The 16,739-nt window shown below is 34.9% G+C and overlaps 1 protein-coding gene across 6 annotated transcripts in view; it reads right to left on the bottom strand.

The window, feature by feature from the left end:
* Nucleotides 1-16,739, bottom strand: part of ATRX (ATRX chromatin remodeler) — a 300,930-nt gene that overhangs the window by 61,465 nt on the left and 222,726 nt on the right. For all 6 annotated transcript variants that reach the window (XM_044234659.1, XM_044234661.1, XM_044234660.1 and 3 more), the window contains 2 exons: nt 9,043-9,196; nt 3,848-3,954 (listed from right to left, as the gene is read on the bottom strand). In XM_044234659.1, coding sequence (XP_044090594.1) covers nt 3,848-3,954; nt 9,043-9,196 — 261 coding nt within the window. The remainder of the gene's footprint in view (nt 1-3,847; nt 3,955-9,042; nt 9,197-16,739) is intronic.

Genomic DNA, 16,739 nt, shown 5'->3' with positions numbered 1-16,739 from the left:
ACTGTTTGGTAGGATTACCCGGGCCCTGGACTCTTGTTTTTTGGGAGGCTTTTGATCACTGGTTCAATTTCGTTACTGGTTAATGGTATTTACCCCAAAGATACAGATGTAGTGAAAAGAAGGGGAACATGTACCCCAATGTTCATAGCAGCAATGTCCAAAATAGCCAAACTGTGGAAGGAGCCAATATGTCCTTCAACAGATGAATGGATAAAGATATGATTCATATATACAATGTATATACATACATTGTATATATATATACAATGTATATATGTGATACATATATACAGCCATCAGAAAGGATGAATGCCCACAATTTGCATCAATATGGATGGAACTGGAGGAGCTTATACTAAGTGAAATAAGTCAAGCTGAGAAAGACAATTACATGATTTGACTTATATGTGGAACATAAGGAACAGCATGGAGGACATTAGGAGAAGGTAGGGAAAAATGAAAGGTGTGAAATCAGAGGGGGAGAGAAACTATGAGAGACTATGGACTCTGGGAAACAAACCGAGAGTTTCAGAGGAGAGGGGGTTGGGGGGAATGGGTTAGCCCCGTGATGGGTATTAAGGGGGGCATGTATTACATGGAGCACTGGGTGTTATACACAAACAATGAATCATGGAACACTACATCAAAAACTAATGAAGTACTGTATGGTGACTAACATAACATAATAAAAAATAAAAAATAAGTAAGAATATTCACTTAAAAACTATTAGGACTAATAAAATGAGTTAATATACAAAACTCATTTTTTAAACATTTGCAGTAACTATCCAAAAATATAATTAAGAAAATTCCATTTACAATATCAAAAAGAATAAAATAAGTAAGAATAAGTATACACTAAAACCCACAAAATACTGGTGAAAGAAAATTAAAAACCTAAACAAATGCTAAAACTTTCTATGTTCATGGATCAGAAGATTTAATATTGTTAAGATGGCAATACTTCCTAAAATGAAATACAGATTCAATGTAATCCCTATCAGAATCTTATTTTTTTAAAGATTTTATTTATTTATTTGACAGACAGAGATCACAAGTAGGCAGAGAGGCAGGCAGAGAGAGAGGGAGGAAGCAGGCTCCTGGCTGAGCAGAGAGCCCAATGTGGGGCTTGATCCCAGGGCCCAGATATCATGACCTGAGCGGAATGCAGAGGCTTTAACCCACGGAGCCACCCAGGCACCCCTCCCTATCAGAATCTTTATCAGAATCCCTATGCTGATTTCTCTGCAGAAATCTACAAGGTGATTCTAAAATTCATATGGAATTGCCAAGGACCCAGTACAGACAAAACAATCTTGAAGAGAAACAAAGTAGGAGGACTCATGTTCAAAACTTACATAGCGACTCCTCTGATGGATCTAGGTAAAGAAAATTGAAAACCTTCTGCTATAAACATCAGGGTGCTGTGCTAAGTAAAATAAGTCAGTCAGAGAAAGATAAACACCATATGATCTCATTCATATGTGGACTTTCAGAAAGAAAACACATTAACATGGCATAGCGGGGAGAGGTAAAGAAACCCTAAGAGACTCTCAAAGATAGAGATCATACTGAGGACTGCTGGAGGGAGGGGAGTTGGGGGTGGGCTAGACGAGTGATGGGTATTAAAGAGGACACTTGTGATAAGGACTGGGTGTTGCATGTAAGTGATGAATCACTGAATGGTACTCCAGAAACCACTGTATGATAACTAAAATATAAGTAAAGAAAAATATAAATAAATAAATATAAATAAAGAAAAAAAAGTAAAAAAAAAAAGCCTCTGGAAAGGATTCACCATTTTACATGCTATTAAGAATTTGTGATTTGTAATTCATAGAAAGAGATCAAATATCAACATTAACAGGAGTCTGCAAGAAGTTGAATCCAACCCTCATGGATGACTTTAAGAGAAGTAACTGCAGATGTGGTTGTAACAGCAAGAGAACTAGAAGTAGAAGTGAAGCCTGAAGAAAGAACTGAATTGCTATAATGTCATGATAAATCTTGAACAGGTAAGGAGTTGCCTCATAGGTGAGCAAACAAAGTGTTTTCTGGTGAAGATGCTGTGAAGATTACTGAAATGACAACAAAAGATTTAGAATATAAACTTATTTGATAAAGTAGCAGCAGGGTTTGAGAGGACTGACATTACTCCAATTTAGAAAGTAGTTCTACTGTGGGTAAAATGTTATCAAACAGCATTGCATGCTACACAGAAATCATTTGTGAAAAGAAGGTCAATTGATGCCACAAACTTCACTATTGTCTTATTTTAAAAAATTGCCACAACCATCTCAATCTTCAGCAACCACCACCCCAATAAGTCAGCCAACATCATGGCAAAATCCTCCAGCAGCAAAAAATTACAACTCACTGAAAATTCGGATGATGGCATCTATTAGCAATAAAGTATTTTTTAATTAAGGTATACACATTTTTTTAGCTATAATGCTATTGCACACTTAAAAGACTACAGTATAGTGTAAATACTTCTATATGTACTGGGAAACCAAAAAAAAAAAAAACTAATTTGACTCCCTTTACTAAAGTATTCACATTATTGTGGCGGTCTGGAACCAAACCTGCAATACCTCTACGGTATACCTGTAATAAAACGAAACAAAACAGAAGGTAAGTGTTGGTGAGGATGTGGACAAACTGGAGCCCTTGTAAACGGCTTCTGGAAATGTAAAACAGTGCAGTCAGTGGAAAACAGTTTGCTGGTTCCTCAGTAAGTTAAAATTACTATATGACCTAACAATTCCATTCCTAAGTATATATCTGAAAGAAGTGAAAACAGATGCTTAAATAAATAAAAATTTGCACACAAATATTTATCACAGCACTACCCACAATAGATGAAAACAACCCAGATATCTAGGAATAAATAAATGGATAATCAAAATGTGGGTATTATCCATACAATGGAATATTATTAGCTCTTTTTTTATTTTTCAAAATTGAGCTAATTTAATATTGTGTTATTCCTAAAGTAATGGTCAAAGAATGATGATGGGTAATCTGGATACTTTTTTCTTGTATTGTCTCCTAGGAAAACTTTTTTTTTGTTAATTTTATTTTTTTTCAGTGTTCCAAGATTCACTGTTCATGCACCACACCCAGTGCTCCATGCAGTATGTGCCCTCCTTAATACCCACCACCAGGCTCACCCAACCTCCCCCCGCTCCAAAACCCTCAGTTTGTTTCTCAGAATCCACAATCTCTCATGGTTCATCTCCCTCTCCAATTTCCCCTGACTCACTTATCATTAGCTCTTTAAGGCCTAATGAATGAAGTGCTGACATATGCTACATGGAAGAACTTTGAAAACATACTATGTGAAAGAAGCCAGTCCCAAAATACTACATATAATATGAATCCATTCATATGAAAGTTTCAGAATAGGTCAAACTGTAGAAATAGTAGATTCATTAGTGACTGCTTAAGATCTGAAGAAGCGGAAGGCAGGGGTAGGAGAGTAATAGCTAAAGGGTACAAGGTTTCATTGGTGGTGATTAAAAAGGTTGAAAATTGTAGTGACAGTTGCACAACTCTATGAAAATACTAAAACCACTGAATTGTTTACTGAAAATGGATGAACTGCATGATACGTGAATTATCTCAATAAACCTCTTTATAAGAACAAAAAAATCTTACTTCATGTTATAATTCCAATAATAAAGACCATATTTATATAGATAAGGATAAGAATAATGTGCAGAAAAATGGATATATTAAAGTTGTGTGTCTGGGGAGTATTTTTTCTTTTATTGTTAAAATGTTTGTATAACATGTTTAAATGAAGGTTTCAAAAAGCTATGATACAGAACTGTTTGTAACTCACCTTTATAAATAAGAGGTTTATCTTTATCTTCTGTCTTTTCCCTACTGGCCAATTCAAGAAAATCTTCAATCAAGTCCAGAGATATGAGAGACTGGCTGAAAACAAGGCTAAAAAACAGATTAGTGTTCATGGATTAGAAGGGTCACGTAGTAAAGATATCACTTCTTCCCAAATTGACTTACAAAGTCAACACAATTCTAATCAAAACCACAGTAGGAATTTTGAGAAATCAACTTCTATAAAGTTTATATGAGAATGCTGAGTAGCCAAAACAGAGTAGCCAACGGAACTTTGAAAGAGAAAAAGTTGGAGGCCTAACTACATGATTTCAACACTTAAAAAGCTAGAGTAATCAGAATGGTATAGTACTCATTAAAGGACAAACACAAATGGAAGAGAATATAGAGGCCAGATATAGAGCCACACAAAACAGTTAGCTAAATGGTTTTTCACAAATTGGCAAAGGCAATTCAGTGGAAAAAGGACCTTTTCAACAATGGTCTTGACAGTCTTGGCAAAATTCAACAACCATATGCAAAAAATAAAAATGAACTTTGGCCTAAACCTCCCACTTTATAGAAAAAGTAATTCAAAATGGAGCACAAATCTACTTTTAAAATGTAAAACTGTAGAATGTTTACAAAAACTCCAGGAAGAAAATACTCATAACTTGGGGTTAGACAATTCTTAGACATAACACCAAAAGTATGATCTATGGGGACAAATTGATAAAGTAGATTTCATCAAAATTAAAAACTTTTAGTGTACAAAAGAAACTATTTAGAGAATATGAGAAAAAAAGTGTTATTTAATAGTTATTAAAAGTATTTCAGTAATTTTAGGCTTGAAATCATTCTAAAATACTTTGTTGTTCCATTTCAAACATGTCTGCAGATTGCTGATTCTCCATCCGAGTAGTTTTCTAATTCCTGTTTTGAGCCATGAAAACCATTTGTTCACATTAAGTTTTATGTGGTATTAAAATGTAATAAATAATTTCAGGTGCATAATATAGTGACTCAGGACTTGTATACAACAACCTGGTGCTCATCACAACAAGTGCACTCTTTAATCCTCATCATCTATTTAACATGAAACTAATATTACACTGTATGTTAACTAACTAGAATTTAAATTAAAACTTTGAAAAATATATGTAAGATACATATACATAGAATATAAATAAACAAATAATAAAAGGGCACCTGGGTGGCTCAGCTGGTTAAGTATCTGACTCTGATTTTGGTTCTGGTCATGATCTCAGGGTTGTGAGATCAAGCCTCAGGTCAGGCCCCATACTCAGCTGGGAGCTCCCTTTCCTTCTGACTCACCTTCCACCCACCCCACTCACACTCTCTCAAATAAAAAAAAAAATCTTTTTAAACAAACAAAGCAGAGTGCTTCAGGCCTTGGGAGAGAAGAAGGTAAAAGTGTCACTGGCCCCTCAGCCTCTGCTCTAGCCTTCTCTTTTCACCAACTTTCATGGGCTCTGAAAAACAGTGCGAAAACCACTGCTCTCATCTATCCCATTGGTGAGAAGTGGACATAATTTTACACAGGAAATGAAAATATCTAGAAAGAGAATAAAGGATAAAGGAGGGCTCACTCTCTCCCTTATATCTACAAAAAAAGTAGGTCAGTATACAAGGAACTAGACACCTGTCCAAGCATACTGTTTGGTATTATTTGATTCTGAAAGTTGTACTATAGGAGAGAGATGCTTTTATGACTCCAGAAGGTCCTTCAACATTCACTGCTTGAAGTCTTCAGATTTAGTAGTAGAACTAAAAAGAACAACTCAAGTTATGAAACAGCTGTTGGAGTTTATAACATGTGCACTGGCTATTGTATATGACTTCCTAAACTCTGCACTATGCGGTTCTACTGTCTCCCAGTTGGTACTCCTAGAATACTGGTAAGGAAATTATGTCTCCCTAGTACTCAGTTTAAATAACCAACAGTCTTGATCCCTCAATAGATTATTTTCCCTAGAATCAAATACTTTATTGAATTAATTCTTTTTGAGCTACAAATTAAGTTTTCAGCAGTTCCTATAACTCGGAAACTTAAATTCTTAGAAATACTAATTATTTATTTAATTGGAATTAATCTGGAATTTGGGGTACTATTCTGGAAAAAGGTTGACTTGAGCCTGTATTAAAGCTGGTTCTGGGAACCACTGAGCTCAGAAAAATCTCACTATGAGAAAGGTGTTATTAGGACTAACTGGCTACATACTATTGGTTATCTCTTAATTTTTTCTAGTTGCAGATAAGATGAACAACTACTGCCCTAACTGGTAATAATTTTCATCCTTGTATAAACTATTTTGGCTTTATGTATTTTATTAATGACCCATATAAAAATATAGAAGCAATACAAATCAAATTCATACATATAAAAATAACCTAGAAATTAAAATTCAACCAAAATTTAATGCTTAAATGACATAAAATAAGTGAGAAGGGCTAGGCTGAATCCAATAGTATACTGGAATTAACTGTAACTTGCTTTAAATAGGAAAGTGGATTGGTAGCCTTTCTTCCCACTACTGTTGGTAGCTTAAGATTGGCCACAGTTGAGAGCAGTTTATCATGGCTATCAGCAAATGCCACAAATTAGGGCTTAACGTGCTTCTTTGCTTTCTCTGTTATCATTTTTTGGAAGTCAGTTGTCAAACATTTATCAACACACCACTGGCTAAAAAATCACTAAAATTCATTTATCTCTTGCCTCATGAAATATCAAGTTTTCACTTGGGTCAAAAGATCAACTGCACAAATAGAGAATACATGAATCTGATTTGACACCAGGTCTTCTTTAAAAAAAAAAATGAGTCTCAGTTGACCGTAAGTTTAATATGAACCAACAGTGTTATTTAGATGTTAGAAAACCTCTCTATTGGATTGCATGGATGGGAGTATAGGGTCTAGAATAAAGAAGAACCAGTTTCACTATAACTCTGTGTTAATCAAAACTCAGCTGAAGTATTTTGTTTACTATGACCATATCTTGAGATGGGTGCTAAAAAACTGAAGTATGTTCAAGACCATATGGTCAGGACTGAAACTGCCATACAAAGAATAGATCGACGAACTCAGGAAAAAAGCTAAGAGTGACAAGAGAGATGAACCCACTATTTTTTGAAGAAGAGACAATTGAAACCGTAGTACTGATGTCTGCCACCCACACTGAAAGGTATCAGGAAAATAAGATGAATAGATAAACAGATATGTATGTTATGTAATAAACAAAGTACAATATAATACGGAATACAGTATTGATTCTAGGTGACAGGTATATGAATATTCACTGTAAAATTCTTTCTGCTTTTTTTTATGTTTGAAAATTTCCACAAGGAAATGTTGGACAAATAAAAAATAGTGGTAATCACAGTGATCGAAATGTCATAGTTTTATAGTCCTAACACTGATAATGTCTTTAGTTGGAACTTATAGCTTAAAAAAAACCACTATGAGTCTTAAAAAAGGCAGTAGATATGTTTAATTTTAAACCATAAGGAAAAAAGCTATAGGGATAAAGTACAAACTAACGGACATAATTTCTAAAAATATGAAGTATTCAACTATAGGCAGTCTTCTGAAATAGCAAATGTTCTATTATGGGAGAGGTTAGGAGAAGATCTATGATGAACATGGTAGAGGAGATTCTTGCACTGGTTAGGAAATTAAAAAAACACCCAAATCCCTTTCACACTCTTAAAATTTTTGTATGGTACGCAAATATAAATTTTAAACTACCTACACTGATGGCAGAAAAAAAGCATAAGCATGTCACAGCAATAATCTGAACTTTTAGGAACTCTGAATTCAAATACCCACTTTCTACTTGCATCTCTCATGGGTATTTAATAGGCCTCTGAAACTTAACATGGCCAAAGCAGAATTCTTTACTACCTCTAATAAACTTAGTTCTTCACTACTATTCTCCCTTCTAGTAAATAACACCATGATCCACCAGCCACTGAGTCTGGAAGCCTGGGAGTCATCTTTGACTACTCTCACATTCTTACTGCCCTGCATTAATGTACCAAATCCTATTGCTTCCATTCCAAAACATAACCTTTACCTCCATTACTACTACTCCATGACAGGTCAACATCATCCCTTATCTGAACCACTTGTTTCTGTATAAAAAAAAAGTGGCAATACACAGCAAAAATAAATTTTAGTGAGTACTTACAAAGTGCAAGGTACAGTGGTTAATAAACTCACTATCCAGTGAAAAGACATACAAGTATGTATATCATAATGTGTTAAATAGAGGTATATTAAAAGATGGTACAGAAATATTAGCCATGGATCTATTCTCTTCCCAAGAAAGTTAAAGGAACTAAGTTTGAAACCTTTTTAAATAAAAGGTTTATTTTAAGTCTTATGTTAAATTGTTATTAAAAGAATCACAGATACATGTTAAAAATATTTTACGAACATATGTTGGGATGTTGTAACAAACTAAAAAGTCAGTCTGGTTCAAAAATTTTTAATAATTATTTATTTTTTATTAACATATAATGTATTATTGGCCCCAAGGATACAGGTCTGTGAATTGCCAGGTTTACACACTTCACAGCACTCACCATAGCACATACCTTCCTCAATGTCCATAACCCAACCACCCTCTCCCTCCCGCCCCCAACCGTCAGTTTGTTTTGTGAGATTAAGGGTCTCTTATGGTTTGTCTTGGTTAAAAATTTTAAATGTTTTTTGAACTGTAATTTAAAGGATGAGGCCAAGAACAAAAACAAAGGAGAAAGGACAGAGAATAGTTGAAGAGGTGAAATAAAGTCTGAGAGGTACCCACTAGATTTGGGGGTTAAAAGGTCACTGAGTAACTTTAGGGGAAAAAAATCTCAATGAAGTACTAACCACACTGCATGGATTGAAAAATAATTTTTAAAGATGGTGAAATATAGATATCCACTAGAGACCTGGCTCAAAGAAATAAGTCTGGTGCAACAGCCAGAAAGGGAAAATAGCACTGAAGACACCACCAAAATGTGTACTCAGAACTAGTGGCTGAGAAGGAAGACAGTTGTCTATCACTACACTACTAAAGAAATTACATCTTCAGACAGGAAGAAAACAAAACAGATTTCTTCCAATAAATTGTTTAAACAACAGAGAGGTTATAAAAAGGTTCATTTATATAATAAAAACAGGAAAGAAACTTACACTTTATCCCCAATTTCCTCTGCCATTCGAAGAATTTCAAAGAGAAGTACCATTTTTCCAGAATGTTCTAAAACCTCAGCATCAGCATCTGTAACAAAATCTTTGTACCAATCTGGAGCTGGGCTGCTTGGATTAGAAGAGGAAGTAGCTTTACCTAAACAAAATAAATGAAACATAAATAAGTAGGCAAATAAGGAAAGAAACTCAAAAGATCCAGAGAGGATTAAGAAAGAAACCTAGGGAAATGGGGAGAGGGGAAGGGGAGGGAAGAGAAGGGAGGAAGAGAGAAGGAGGAAGAGGGAAAAAGGGGATGAGGAGGAAGGAGGGCACCCTCTTGCAAAAAGAGAAAAAAAGACCACCCAAGGAAAGAGAGAGCTTTACTGTATGGAAAAGACACAAGGTGGGGAGTGGAGTAGAGGAGACAAACTGAACTCTAGAAGAGGGAGAGAGAGACAGCGAGTGGGACACACACAAATAGGCATATATGAATGCAAAAGAAGAAAAACATGGGAGTGGGGAGGCAGGCACAACAAGTAAGAGAATAAGCAAGAGAAAGACCCCAAGAAAGTACAGCCATGAGAAACAGTGCCTGGGAGCAAAGAATTAAAAAACCAGAGACCCTAAGAGACAACCCCACCCCCCTGCCGAGAGAGTATAACTCCCAACACAAACCCCAAGAGACAGAGACTGGGAGACAAAAAGATCCAAAGAACCAAAGAGAAACAGACAGAGGCAGGGAGAAGAGGGAGGGAAGAGAAACAGACGGACTCTGAGATCAAGAGAGAAAAGATCTTAGGGGCAGGAAATATTTCACAGTCCTAAGAGAAGTCTGGAAAACAAAAACGGATTCATCCCAGAATGACCATATCATGTTAATTCATTTTGTTATTTTCCCCACAAACTTTGATTATAAAAGATATAAGAAAGTAACACAAAATAATCTATTTAATAACTAAACATAAACAGTTCGATTCAAAATTAGGAACATAAGGTTTACCTGTTTTTGTACCTTCCCTTAATTGCTTTTTAATGCAAAGTATTTTGAGTTTTTACATATTTTTGTTATACATATTTTTAAATATTCACAGAAGTATACAGAATATGGTGAATAGCCATGTTCCCACATCCTATCTTCATTAAATTTTACCACTTGCTAAATATGCGCTTCTGATGCAGCTGACACCTAATATGTGACCATACCAAATCTCATTCTCTTCTTTCCCTTGTGTTTTTCTGAGAGGTACCTAAAATCTAAATTCTATTAAGCTATGTGAAATAAGTCATACTAAGAAAAATAAATACCATATGATTCTACTCATAAATGGAATTTTAAAAAATGAATAAACAAACAGCAGGATCAGACCTATAAATACAGAGAAAAAATTGATGGTTGCCATAGGGGAAGGAGTAGGGGTTTGGGCAAAATGGGTGAAGGGGAGAGGAAGATGCAGGCCTCCAGTTACAGAACAAGCAAGCCAAGGGAATCTAAAAACAATACAAAGCAAAACAAATGAATAAACAAATAAAAAGCATAATCAGACCTATAAATACAGAGAACAAATTAAGTCACTGAATAAAAGGCACATGATATTGTCAATAAAAGTAAATTAAATTGTAATAGCAATGTGAAAGGACAGATGGCAGCTACACTTGTGGTGAATATAGTGTAATGCATAAACTTGTCAAATAACCAGGTTGTACACCTGGAACTAATGTAATGTTGAGTGTCAATTATACTAAAAAATGTAAAAAACAAAATAAAGTTTATATCAAAATAAATAAAATCCTAAATTCTGTATTTACTATTTCTTTGTATGCGTTTATGTATAACTCAACTGTACATTACCTTTCATGTTTTCAAACTATATGTAAGCAGTACATACTGGTTTTATCTTTCTATGACTTTTCACTAAATGTAGTTTTTCATTTTTCACTCAAAGTGAGACTTATTCAATCATTCTAACTGCTTTGTAGAATTCTATTGCATGAATATTTCATCATTTATTAGCTCTCCTCATACGCATTATAAGCATCTCCTCAGTCATCTCAAAAATACTTAAATTATTTCTAATTTTTGGCTACTATCAAATGAAAAATTTTGTTATATTTTTCTAGAATACTGTCTACTTCATCTAAGTGTTAAATATTCTGACATAAACGTACACTTCTGATTTTTAAAATTATCACTTTAAACATAATATAGTCTTTATCAAATATTTCTATTATCATCGAAGGTCCTTAAGAATCTAATTATGCTATTTGTTTTGTGTGTTAACTTTTGCCAGGCTGACTGCTTATTTTGTTGCTAACTTTTTCTAAAGTTAATTGTTCCCTCAGGTATTCTATCATTTTTTAAAAAAGATTTTATTTATTTATTTGACAGAGAGAGACAAAGCGAGAGAGGGAACATAAGCAGAGGGAATGGGAGAGGGAGAAGCAGGCTTCCTGTTGAGCATGGAGCCCGATGCAGGGCTCGATCCCAGGACGCTGGGATCATGACCTGAGCCAAAGGCAGACGCTTAACGACTGAGCCACCCAGGAACCCCATTCTACCATTTTTATTTTCATTTCATTTTCAATGTAGCTGTAATACGTGAGAACCCTGGGTAGAGATCATATATCTCCACCCTGCATCTGTTTCTGCCAGGTGCTATAGGGGATCAACAATGCAAGATGACTTTTGAGGTACTGCAGCTTGAGATTTTTATTTATTATTTATTTTTAAAAGATCTATCTATTTATTTATTTATTTCAGAGAGAGAGAGAGAGAGCGCGAGCGAGCAAGCGCCTGTGAGCATGGGTGAGAGGGGCAAAGGAAGAGAAAAAAGAGAATCTGTAGCAGACTCCTTGCTGAGGGAAGAGCCCAACAAGGGGCTTGATCCCACAACCCTGAGATCATGACCTGGGATGAAATCAAGAATTGGTCCCAAGTTCAATTGACTGAGCCACCCCGGCATTCCGTCATCTTGAGATTTTTAGACCAAGTAACATAAATTCAAATCATAACCTATGTTAGCCCTTGATTATGAATCCAAGGAAACTATTTTTCTCAACCTGGAGACCAGGGTGAAACAGATGAGCTGCCCTGAAATCTCCCTGAATTGCTAGGCAAAATTTTTTTCTATCCAGTTCGTCAATGGACTACATACCCTTTGAAGAGATTCAGCTTTAATCTGGGTTCGAAAAACTCTCCACCTTATACAGGGGTCAAGGCCTTGTTATCCTATTCCCGGGTAGGTGAAAACCAAAACTGCTAGTCTCAAGACTAGCATATCCCTAAGGCTTCCACAGCACACGTTCCTGAAATTACTGCTAAAATGATCAGTTCCTGGGGTGCCTGGGTGCTTCAGTGGGTTAAGCCTCTGTCTTCGGCTCAGGTCATGATCTGAGGGTCCTGGGATGGAGCCCCACATCGGGCTCTCTGTTCAGCAGGGAGCCTGTTTCTCCCTCTATCTCTGCCTGCCTCTCTGCCTACTTGTGATCTCTGTCAAATAAATAAATAAAATTTTCAAAAAAAGATTAATTTTTTAAAAATTAAAAAAATTTTTCTTTAATTATCAGTTCCTCCTTTGTGTCTGGGTCCTGGTGATTTCCACCACTTATAAAGAGCTCATTATGTATTGATGTTCAAACCACAATGAACTACTGCTTAAACATGTCACATATTTGCAAGAACCCACAGCTTTCCTTCAGTGCCTTATATTATTTTCTCCCCTTTGTCACCTGGAAAACTTCTTTTTATGCTTCACTATCCTTCCGGAATCAAATCAAATTTCATCTTAGAAAGCCTCCTTTGCAAGGCTGGCCCTATGCTGTTGTCTGGGCACTTGAATCATACACAGCTCCTTGTACTAATATAAAACTTTCCCTGATAAGACTGGCTCATTGTTCCTAGACTGTTTGTACAATGTGGTTTGTTCTGGGCAAACCTGTTTTCTTTCTGGGCGTCTGAGATTTGGTAAGAGCCAGGCAGATAGTGTGTTTAAAACACATAACAAATTTAGGTACTTGGTCTCTAATGAGCTTCCTCGGTAGATAACACTTTATATACACTATCATAACATTTCTGGAGAAATTAGTACATCTTGGGTGACTCCATTGGGAGAAGACTCTTAGAAGGTTATGCCTGGTTTCCTCTGGACTCTACCCCATCTGCTTTTTCCCTTTGCTGATTTTGCTTTGTACCCTTTCATTGTAATAAATTATAGACCTGAATATGACTATATGCTAAGTCTTGTGAATCACTGAACCTGAGGGTGGTGTTGGGTGCCACTGACAAACAACTTATCAAGCCAATGTCAAACTAAACTCCTTTCTACAACTGGCAAAAAAACAAATGCCTTTAGGGAATACCCAAATATATAAACCCAAATATACTAAAGGTAATTTAACTAAAGTGAAAATGTTAGCAATAAAAAAATGCTAGCACAAAGTTAGTAAAAATAATAATTTCTGTGCAAAAGAGTCCATTCTAATTTTGATCCTATTGGATATAATCAAATTACTTTACAGTAATGTCTAAAAAAATATAAACTGATATAGGAAAATAAGGGCTACTCCAGTTAGTAAGTACCCTGAATATGTAATTAGAACTTACAAACAGGTATTTCACATTGAATACTCTTATTTCAATATCCACATGGATTAACTGTTATTTCTGTTGTAACTTTGATCTTATATATATATGACAAGAAACAGTACATTAATTAATCAAAGCCACTCCTTAATACCCACTCTGGCTATCACACAATGCTTACAAGGTAAGGCATTAAAGAAGTACAAACAAATAAAAAGCAACAACTTTAACCCTAATTTCTTGAAGTACATTTTTCTAAATATATATTTAACTACCATATTTGCATCAATATACACTGAAGTTTATAAAGAAAAGTAGCAATATCATTAAAGTATTATGTATCTATATAGTACTAGTAGTAGAACATTAAGCTCCATGAATGCATTTCATTGACTAATATAACCCAAGCTTCTATAGCAGTGCCTGGACCATATTAAGCACTCAAATAAATATTTGTTGAATGAATAAATGTGGTATGTTAGTGCTAATATTATGGTCCTACATCATGTACAAGGATTCTGTCACAAAAAGTTTATGTCCATATAATAAACTGTATACACTTTAAAGTGTAAATGCTAACCAATAACGATTAATCTAAAAAGAGCAAAATATTAAACTGAATACTTTGGTTTTTAATTTAAATTCCATTAATTAGAGTTTAGTAATTCACCAATCTTATATAATACCCAGTGCTCATTACATCATGTGCCCTCCTCCATGTCCATCACCCAGTTACCCCATCCCCACCCCCACTCCCCTCTAGCAAACCTGTTTATTTCCTATGCTTAAAAATCTCTTATGGTTTCTTTCCCTCTCTGATTTTGTCTTGTTTTACTTTTCCCTCCCCTTCCCCTATGATCCTCTGTTTTATTTCTTAAATTCCACGTATGAGTGACAGCATATGGTAATTGTCTCTGATTGGCTTGTTTCTCTTAGCACAATACCCTCTAGTCCCATCTACATCATTGCATATGGGAAGATTTCATTTTTTGATGGCTGAGTGGTATTCTATTATGCATGTATATTCTTTATCCATTCATCTGTCCATGCACACCTGGACTCCTTCTATAGTTTGGCTATTGTGGACACTGCTGCTATAAACACTGGGGTGCAAGTGCCTCTTCAGATCACTACATTTGTATCTTTGGAGTAAATACCTAGTACTGCAATTGCTGAAAATTGAATACTTAGAAGTAGTTTATATATTTATTTACTCATAAAACAAACTGTCCTAATAAAATACTAAAACAAAGAAATAGGAATACTGTAAGGTTAACTTAAAAGACTTACTCAAGATGTTGCTTCTGTAAACATTCAGAAAGCTACTGTAAAAAGAATAAGATAGCAACTCTAAAGTAAAAATGAAATATGCAGTTAAAATATTATTATAGCTCCATTGTAGCCATCTACTTATTTAATATCTATTTCATATTCCAAATACAACATTTTGGCCCTTTAATCCTTCCTATTCAGGTTTTCTTACATTTCCTATCAGAAAGTAACTATGTTTTAAAAAAAGTTACACAGTGTCAGCTATATATGTCCATGTACTATGATATACTCAGCCTTATTTGAAGTTAATCTAGATCTAAAAAAAAGATTTTTATCATCATTTGTTCTGGAAAATATTTCTAATAGACTATACATGTACACAGCTGAAGAAAACATAAAATACATCTATATATGAATGATTTCTATTTGACTGCACATGTCTAAAATGAAAATGAAACAAAGACCTTACAGAGGTAGTCAAAATCTGTCATTTGGAAACCACAGCCTTCCCTAACTGCTTTTAAGTTCACAGTATGTAGCCATCTCTTCTCTGTTCCAATTCTTTCCAAACATTTTCACCTTATGACATAAATGAAAAATTATAATGCTTACATAATGTACCAGGAGAAAACAAAAGAGGCTACTCATTTCTGGAGGTGACCCAGCTGCCTCAGACCCTACTTGTACTGCTAGGAGATGAAGGGAGCAAGACCTCAGCACTTTTATTTAACCTGTTTACAGCACAGAATGAGACATACTGGTTTCTCTACTCTCCCTGTTCTCCTAAAAAAGTTACAGAAAAAAAAATTTCAGCAAGAATATTTTAAGGGAAAAAAAAAGAATATTTTAAGAAAACCATTCCCAGGAACACATAAATTTTAAGCTATTTATTTCCAATTCTGAGATCACTGAGGAGAAAATTAAGTGAAAAGTCAGACTGGGAGAGAAGGGAGGGAGATAACAGAAGCTTCCTATTATACTAGAACCATTCCTTTACTATTCTTAGAAGAATACTCTTTAAATCTAATTGGAAGATTAACAATGATAATAAATTGCCTTTATGAGACAACAGCAGAGAAGAACAAAGAGGAAAATTTGGTAGTTTAATTTTTACTATCCCCCTGATTTCTAAGAGAAGTAAGCCAAGGTCTGTGATTAGGCCGCCATCTGCTTATTCTAATGAGATAGTGAAAAGAGAAATGTCTTATATTTTTCTTATTTTTTGAAGGTTTTATTTTAATTCCAGTTAGTTAACATACAGTGTAGTATCAATTTCAGGTGTATAATATAGTGACTCAGTACTTTCATACAAGACCCAATGCTCATCGTAAATGCACTCCTCAATCCCCATCACCTATTTAAGCCATTCCCTCATCCATCTCCCTTCTGGTAACCATCAGTTTGTTCTCCATAGTTAAAAGTCCATTTCTTAGTTTGCATCTCTCTTTTTTATCCTTTTACTGTTACAATTTGTTTCTTAAATTTGTTTTGTTTCTTAAATTCCACATATAAGTGAAATCATATGGTATTTATCATTCTTAGACTGACTTATTTTGCTTAGCATAATATTCTCTAGTTCTATCCATGTTGTTCCCAAAGATTTCATTCTTTTTGATGGTTGAGTAATATTCCATTGTAATTATATATCACCTCTTCTTTATCCATTTGTCTGTAGATGGACATGAGGGCTTGTTCCATCATTGCTATTATACACATAGGAGGGCATATATCCTTTTGAATTAGTTTTTTGTATTTTATGGGTAAATAGCAGTAGTGCAATTAAGGGCTCATAGAGTAGTTCTATTTTTAACTTTCTGAGGAATCTTCATACTGTTTTCCAGAAGGGATG

This window comes from Neovison vison, chromosome X, assembly GCF_020171115.1.
Source record: "Neovison vison isolate M4711 chromosome X, ASM_NN_V1, whole genome shotgun sequence".
Taxonomy (NCBI): Eukaryota; Metazoa; Chordata; class Mammalia; order Carnivora; family Mustelidae; genus Neogale; species Neogale vison.
This window is presented reverse-complemented; position numbering and strand designations above follow the sequence as displayed.